The sequence below is a fragment of the Chrysochloris asiatica genome, unplaced genomic scaffold, assembly GCF_000296735.1.
Source record: "Chrysochloris asiatica unplaced genomic scaffold, ChrAsi1.0 scaffold00027, whole genome shotgun sequence".
Classification (NCBI taxonomy): domain Eukaryota; kingdom Metazoa; phylum Chordata; class Mammalia; order Afrosoricida; family Chrysochloridae; genus Chrysochloris; species Chrysochloris asiatica.
In genome coordinates this window covers 20,010,447-20,018,634 of record NW_006408545.1, presented here as the reverse complement: position 1 = coordinate 20,018,634, position 8,188 = coordinate 20,010,447, and the positions used below count along the sequence as shown (strand labels likewise).

At 42.1% G+C, this 8,188-nt stretch overlaps 1 protein-coding gene across 1 annotated transcript in view; it reads left to right on the top strand.

Moving 5' to 3' along the window:
• The first annotated feature begins 2,291 nt into the window (after positions 1–2,291).
• LACE1 (lactation elevated 1) overlaps positions 2,292–8,188 on the top strand; it is a 309,080-nt gene continuing 303,183 nt past the window's right edge. The window contains exon 1 of the mRNA XM_006839948.1: positions 2,292–2,608. Coding sequence (XP_006840011.1) covers positions 2,470–2,608 — 139 coding nt within the window. The 5' untranslated portion in view covers positions 2,292–2,469. The remainder of the gene's footprint in view (positions 2,609–8,188) is intronic.

Below are 8,188 nucleotides of genomic sequence, written 5' to 3'. Positions count from 1 at the left end.
CTTGTTAGATACAAGGAGTCCTAGTGGCACAGTGGTTAAAGCATTCAGCTGCTAGCCATAGGCCAGTAGTTGGAACTCAGCAGGCACTTAGCTGGAGAAAGATGTGACAGTTTGTGGTCCTAGAGACTTTATGGAAACTTTATGGAAAGTTCTATTCTGTCTTGTCAGAATGAGCTCAACAACAGGGGGGTTGGTTTTCTTTTTAATAGATTCAATCAAAATAACTTTCCATAAATGATTGGATGGGTCTGGTTCAGAGTGAAGTCTCCAAATTATTATATGCTTTTAAATTCTCCTTTTCCTTTTGTCCCTGTTCTATGGTGAACTGTCCGGCTTCCTGTTCTAGTGTAGTCTTTCACCTGCTTGTGCACAATTGAAAATGACCTTCTTCTACCTCCACACTTTCCTGCCTGCTTGCCATATAGTTTACTCAATTCTTTGTTCTTGGACTATCCTCATCTGTTAAGTTTTGCTCTTAGGAAGCTTTCTTGATTTCCCAGCCCTAATGCTCTCTTCTTTGTTGATACCACAACACTTGATACACATTTCTACATCCCTCCAACCTCTTCTGAACAGCAATTTGTATTCCCAGTTACACTCAGTATAGGGCCTCAAAACATTTATTTAATCAAGTCAGCGCAGATAACTTAGTAGTACTTTGGATACACCATCCACTGATTGCTCATCTTGGATCATTGTTGTTGTTGTCAGGTGCCATCGAGTCGGAACCGACTCATAGCGACCCCATGCACAGCAGAACGAAACAATGTTCGATCCTGGGGCAACCTCACTACCGCCGCCACACCTGAGTCCATCAATGATGCCACCTGGCTGATCCATCTCGTTGGGGGTCTTCCTCTTCTTCTCTGACCCTCCACCCTACCCAGCATGACATCCTTCTCCAACGATTGTTTCCTCCGGACAATATGTCCAAAGTAGGAGAGACGAAGCTTAGCCATCCTGGCCTCCAAGGAGCACTCTGGCTGCACTTCTTCCAAAACAGATCTATTGGTTCTTTTGGCAGTCCATGGCACTTTCAGTATTCTCCTCCAACACCACAACTCAAAGGCATCAATTCTTCTATGATCCTCCTTATTCACTGTCCAGCTTTCACATCCATATGAGGCTATTGAAAACACAATGGCCTGGGTCAGGCACACCCTAGTCCTCAAGCTGACATCTCTGTTCTTCAACACTTTAAAAAGTTCCTGTGCAGCAGATTTGCCCAGTGCAATACGTCGTCTGATCTCTTGACTGCTACTTCCGTGAGTGTTGATAGTTGATCCAAGAAGAATGAAGTCCTTGACAACTTCAATCTTTTCTCCATTGATAAGAATGTTGTTTATTGGTCCAGTGGTGAGGATTTTTGTTTTCTTGACATTGAGATGTAATCCATATCGAAGGCTGTGCTCTTTAATCTTCATAAGTAAATGTTTCAAGTCCTCTTCACTTTCAGCGATCAAGGTTGTATCATCTGCATATCACAGGTTGTTAATGAGTTTTCCTCCAATCCTGATGCCACGTTTTTCTTCATAGAACCCAGCTTCTCGTATTATTTGCTCAGCATACAGGTTGAATAAGTATGGTGAAAGAATACAACCCTGTCTCACACCTTTCCAATTTTAAAACATTCAGTGTTCCCATGTTCTGTTTGAACAACTGCTTCTTGGTCTAGGTACAGATTTCTTAGAAGTACAATTAAGTGTTCTGGAATACTCATACTTCTCAATGTTGTCCATAGCTTGTCATGATCCACACAATTGAAGGCCTTTGCGTAGTCAATAAAGCACAGGTAAACATCCTTCTGATATTCTCTGCTTTCAGCCAAGATCCATCGGATATCAGCAATGATATCTCTATATCCATCCATTTTGGATCATAGGCTTTTGTTATTCATAAAATCCTTGAAAACATTTGCGCTTATGTCATACTGAAAGTAATTTATATTACTCAAGCACAGAAAGGAAAAGTAGTCCAAGTACATTTCAGGTGCTCTGCTGATGGACCCTAGAGAAAAAAACTGGAGTTACCATGTAGGGAGGTTGGACGAAGTAAACGCAATATTTTGTTAGCATATGGGGGACATTGGATCACTTCTTCGGTTTATAAATCTCGGCAGGTGATAGGAACTTCAAAGACTCAAGTGCGGTTACATTTGAAAAAGTGTTGGACGCCTCAGCCGAGGCGGAAGTAATAGCACTTACCCTATATGAGAGAAGCCCGCCCCGCCCCCAGTTGTGGCCCACTGCACTCTGGGTGTTGTAGTCCCGGTTGGCAGCGTCCCAAAGGACGGAAGGGCAAAGGATTCCAGCCCGCCTCTCTGGCTTCAGGAGGTTACGTTCTCTAACTGCTACCTTCCGTTCTTTCGGGCGGAACCTTCAGAGTGCAAGGCTGGTTCGACTTGTACCAACGTCTCTTTTCTGGGTTTCAATAAAGTTTTCCTCTTCGTCCACTTGTACGGAGCTCAAGATGGCGACCTCCTGGTCTCCCTTGCTTACTCTGCGCACCTTAGTGCAGAAGCGGCTGAAAGGGAGACTTGTTGGGTGCGGGGACTGGGCCGTCGCTTTCGCCCCTCCGGCCGCCGCTCTTGGGAATCCCCTTTGGAAAGGTCAGTGACTGCCATGAGGAGCCTGAGCCGACCCGCCGGTGTGTGCATATGGCCCGGGGAGCTTCTGGGGTCATCTGCCCCAGTATCCATCGCCCACAGCTGCCTCCCGGTTTTCATACGTTTTCATAGTTGAGGAATTCAGCCTTTCGAGCCTTTCTACACTGGCTGTCTGAAAAGGAATCCTGAGCAAAGCTGGCCTGGGTGACTTTCATTTTGAGGGTCAAAGCTAGACCCAGATTATGTTCCTTCCTGGGTGTTAGTTGCAACCTGGTGGGATTAGGTTTGGGGGCCTTCCACCCTTACCTTCCAACCTCTCCGGGCTGGTGACTGAGCACAGACCCAAGAGCCATGCCTCGGACCCCTGCAGGCCCTGAAGACTCTGATTCTGGGAACAAAGTCCACAAGTATTTCAGTTTGAGGAAAGGATTCTTGGTGTTCTCTTCAAACCAATAGACAACGAACTGAGTGCGTTTTGGCACCCAGTTTGCTTCATTCATTCAATTGTGATATGCATCTTTGAGTTTAATGAACACATTTCTTGAGTAACACACCCATGTAGTGAGACTGTTATTGCTTTGCTCGTATAACTCACTAACCAAAACCCACTGCCGTCAAGGTCAAGTGGATTTCTACCCGTGGCGACCCTGTATAAGGTTTTCGAGGCTGTAAATCTTTGTTGTCATTGTTAGTTACAGTTGAGTGGCTTCCATCTCATAGTGACCCTGTTCACAACAGAACAAAACACTGCTGGCTCCACAATATTCTGATGCTATCTGATTGCTACTTATAAGCCTTTAAGTGCCTAACCTTTCAGAAGTGGTCCTCCTCTCCTTCCTAGTCTATCTTAGTCTGGAAATTCATCTGAAACTGTATTTAAATGGTATTTAAAACTCCAGTGGCATACTCAAATGCCACCACAATACACAAACTGACAGATGAGCGGTGGTGTAAATCTTTATGGGAGCAGAAAGGCTCATCATCTTTCACACTCAGAGCAGCTGGTGGGTTTGAACTGTTGACTTTGGGCTTAGCAGTCCAGTGCTTATTGTGCAGCGCCACTAGGGCTTCTCTTTATTTATATACTTGAGTTATATTGAAGGCTCCTCAAGGGTGAGGATCTTGCATAGTTTCCCCAACACTTAGCACAATGACAGATGATGTTTTTTGAATGAAACGTCATTCATGGTGGGCAGATGATGTTTTTTGAATGAAGATTCTTACTGTCTGTCCCATGTACATATTCATTTCTTTTTCTCATCTTTAAGTATTCCCACCTCCTCTCGGGGGAGGCGGGGAGTGGTTCTGACTCATTGTGACCCTGTATAGGGTTTCAGGAATCCTGGTGTGGTGCTGTGGGTTAATGTGCCAGACTGCAAAGCCGTTTGAACTGCAAGGTCGGTGTTTCAAGCTCACCGGTTGCTCCTCGGAAACCCTGTATAGGATCCCTATGGGTCGGATCCGACTCGACAGCACTTAACAACAGCATAGGGTTTCTGGGAGTCCTGATGTGGCACTGGACTGCAAAATCGTTTGAACCACAGGTCAGTGGTTCAAGCTCATCAGCCGCTCCTTGGAAACCCTGTACAGTGTCGCTATGGGTCAGAACCGACTCGATGGCACTTAACAACAACAACAGCAAGTAGGGTTTCCAAAGGGTGGCTGGTAAGCTTGAACTGCTGAGCTTGCAGTTAAAACTGACTTTGCAGCCCAGTGCATTATCCTGCTATGTGCCACACCAGAACTGTATATCCTATATACCCTAAATAAAGTTTGTATACTTTAATGACTTGATATTGGCTAATTTAGCTAAGAATGTACTAGTCTTTGACAATTATTGTCAATCCACTTAAAATTAGTACTAGAAATATGATTCCGTCATGTTAGGTTTTTCTCCAAATTTCAGCACAGTGCCCTTAATGTATAGTGGAATACTTGAGCAGTACAAACCGTGGATCATAATATAAATTTTATTTTATCTTAGACAAGAAAAACACATGGTACAAAATTGAAAAGTTATAATAAAAAATGCGGTAACATTTGCTGTCCCCTAGCCATAGGTAATCTGATACTAGTTTCTTATGTATTCTTCCAAAGACATTCTGGAATATGCATATGGAAGTGTACTATATACACTGTTCTATTCCTTTTTTTAAACATTAACTTATCTCATAGATTATTCCATATTAATAAGCATAGCATTACTTCATGTTTTAATTATTAATATTCCATTTGGTGCAGTGAGTTAAGCATTCTTTGGTATAGTGGTTCAGTGGCTGGACCCACCAGCTGATCCGCAGGAGAAAGATCAGGCAGTGTGCTTTTATAAAAATCAAGACCCATCAAGTCCGTTCCAACTCATAGGTTTCCAAGGAGTGGCTGGGGAGTTTGAACGGCTGACCTTGTGGTTCCAACCTACTTTGCGGTCCAGTGCTTTATCCCACAGCACCACACCAGGTAAACATTACAGCCTTGGAAATACTATGGAGCAGGAATCAACGGCTAAAAACCTGAAACACCCCAGTGCACTCAAGTTGATTCGGACTCACAGCAACCATAGAGGACAGAGTCGAACTGCTTCATAGGGCTTCCAAGACTGTAAATCTTTACAGAAGCATTTGCCTCATCTTTCTTCCAAGGATTGGCTGGTAGTGTTGAACTACCTACATTTTGGTTTAATGGTTAAGAATTGGGCTGCTATCCTCAAGATAAGCAGTTTGAAACTACCAGTTATTCCGTGGGAGAAAGTTGAGGCTTTCTGCTCTCATAAAGATTTACAGCCTCGGAAATCCTGTGCAGGGTCACTATGGGTCAGAACCAACTCCACCTAACAGCAACAACATTTTGTTAGCAACCCAATGCTTGATCCACTGAGCCACTAGAGGCAATGGGTTTTTATTCCATTTTGTGTTGGTAGCATTGTGTTGTTGTTAAGTGCCATCAGGTCGGTTCTGACTCACAGTGACCCTGTATAGGGTTTCTGAAGAGCAGCTGGTGGGTTTGAACTACTGATCTTGTGGTATGCCGTCCAATGCTGGTCCTACAGCACCTCATCAGATGGTTTATGAAAACTGATAGAAGATTTAAGGAACAACATCATAATAACCTAAATTTACTAAATGCTTACCCCCTATGTTATGTAATATACTCATTTAATCCTCAAAATCACCGTATGAGGCTGGCATTATTTTATGGATGATGAAAGTGAGGCTGCCGGAGGTTATATAATTAATAAATGGCTGAACTAGCGTTCAAGTAAAGATATATTTGAACTTAACATTTGTTCCTGCTAAACCTATTGTACTCATACTGTCTTCTGTACTCTTCTTTTAGCTAGTTCTGGGTTTGGGAATATGATGAAAATGTGTGGGAATATGATGAAAATGCAGTTGGAGTAGATGTTAATTTAATTGCAAATAAGAATGCTCCCCTTCAAGTAAATGAAAATTTTAAGCTGAAATTTTGTTCAATATGTAATTTATAAATTTGGTTTCTCTCCCATTATGTTTTGTTTTTATTCGCTATTTATATTTCTAATTTTATCTCCATGTTTTCATCTTTTGAAGTCTACTATTTAGAGTAATGTGAGTAAAACATTGGCTTCAAATGAAACTAGAGGAGAAAATAGGGTAAGGAAAGAGATGATGGGAAAGGAGAACACGATTTTAAGCATTGCTTTTATATCTCACGAAAGGTTAATGCCACTTTTGACTTCAAGACAGTTTGTAAGCTGAAACTGAAAACTTGCTGGGTCTTGAAATGCTTGTAATCCAAATCACCTACTTGATTGCCCAACTGTAAACTCCTTAGGAAACACTACATTATGAATTTCATTTTTGGTATCCTGGTGTAGTACTGTAGGGTAAGCACAGGACTGCTAACTACAAGGTTGGCAGTTCAAACCCACCAGCTGCTCTTGAAAACTCTATACAGGATTGATACAAGTCAGAACTGACTCAATGGCACTTAGCAACAATGTAACTTAAGTATGTGTGCTTTCTGTTTTTGTCACTGTGTGTTTTTAGTTCTTAGTGTGTCTTTGTTGTTAGCTCCCTTTGACTTGGCCCTACGCTCTTGGCCATCCCATGCTCAGCAGTATGGAAAGCGGTCTGCTCCTACTTATGATCTCTGATGTGTTTGAATCATTGTTGGCTCTATTGTATCATGCCAGCTATTGAAGGGTCCCCTCATTTCGCAGACGCTCTGTTTTACGTTTTTTAAAAAATGTGTTTATTGTAAACTGAGTGATAGTTTACATGGGAGAACATTGATTTTGCACTCAACCAATCATATTTTGTTTCAATGCAATGATTACAATCCCCTCCATGCACTATTGGTTAACAGTATTTGCCTCTATCTCCCCCCCCCCCCTTTTTATTTTTGGATGTACACAAAAACATGCAGGGCTATATAATGGTTTAAACTCTTCTACCTTTTATAGACATTGGTAAGATGTAAGAACAAAGGAAAAAAATAACCTGCTGCCTTTGAGTCCATTCCAACTTACACTGACCTTCTAGGACGGCATAGAACTGCCCCATGGGGTTTCCCAGGCTGTACATCTTTACCGAAGTAGACTGCCATCTTTCTCCCTGGTGGGTTTGAACCACTCATCTTTCAGTTAGCAGCCCAGGACTCCTTTGGTAAGAGTGTTGTTGTTGCTAAGTGCTGTTGAGTCAGTTCTGACTCATATTGACCCTGTACAGGGTTTCTGAGGAGTGACTAATGGACTTGAAGTGTCGACCTTGCTATTCATACCGATCTTGTCATTCAGTGTTTATCCTAAAGCGCTACACCAGGACTCCTTGGTAAGATGTTGTTGTTGTCAAATCACTTCCAACCCATAGCAACTCTATATAGGGTTTCCAAGGAGTGGTGAGCTTGAACCGCTGATCTTGTGATTCACATTGTAGTCCAGCGTATTAACCCACAGTGCCACACCAGAACTCCTGGTAAGATTATAGCCATTGAAAAACCCTATGGAGCCCAGTCATACTCTGACACAAATGGAGTGACCTGAGTCAGAATCGACTCAATGTCAGGCTTTTGTTGTTGTTACTTGCTGTCTATATCTAGGCAGTCTACTGGTAATTTCTAATTCAGTCTCTTCATTTAGTCTCAACAATCCTATACAATGATTATTCTACTTTATAGATGAAGAAATAGACATCTAACTAGAATTTGAACCTAGACATTTCCCCCACCCCCACTCCCCCATAACCACTGGGATACAATAGCTCCTTAACATAATAAACATCGGTAATATGTGGGGGCTTCAAAAGCTTGTGGAAAATGGAAGTAAAAGAATGTTGCCATAAACTTTTTTTTTTTTAATTTAAGGTTTTTATTGTGGATTGAGTGAAAGTTTACAGGGCAAATCATCACATCATCAGTTTCACATTCAGCAATTCATATAACTTGTTTCATTACGTTGATTATGATCCCCTCCCCATATACTATCAGTTAAAAGTATTTCTCTCTATCCACTTTAGCTTTTTAAAAAACACACAAACAAAAAAACCCACTCAGGCATATATAATAATTTGTATCTCCAAAGGGCACATTCTGCAAGTCTGCTCCTGG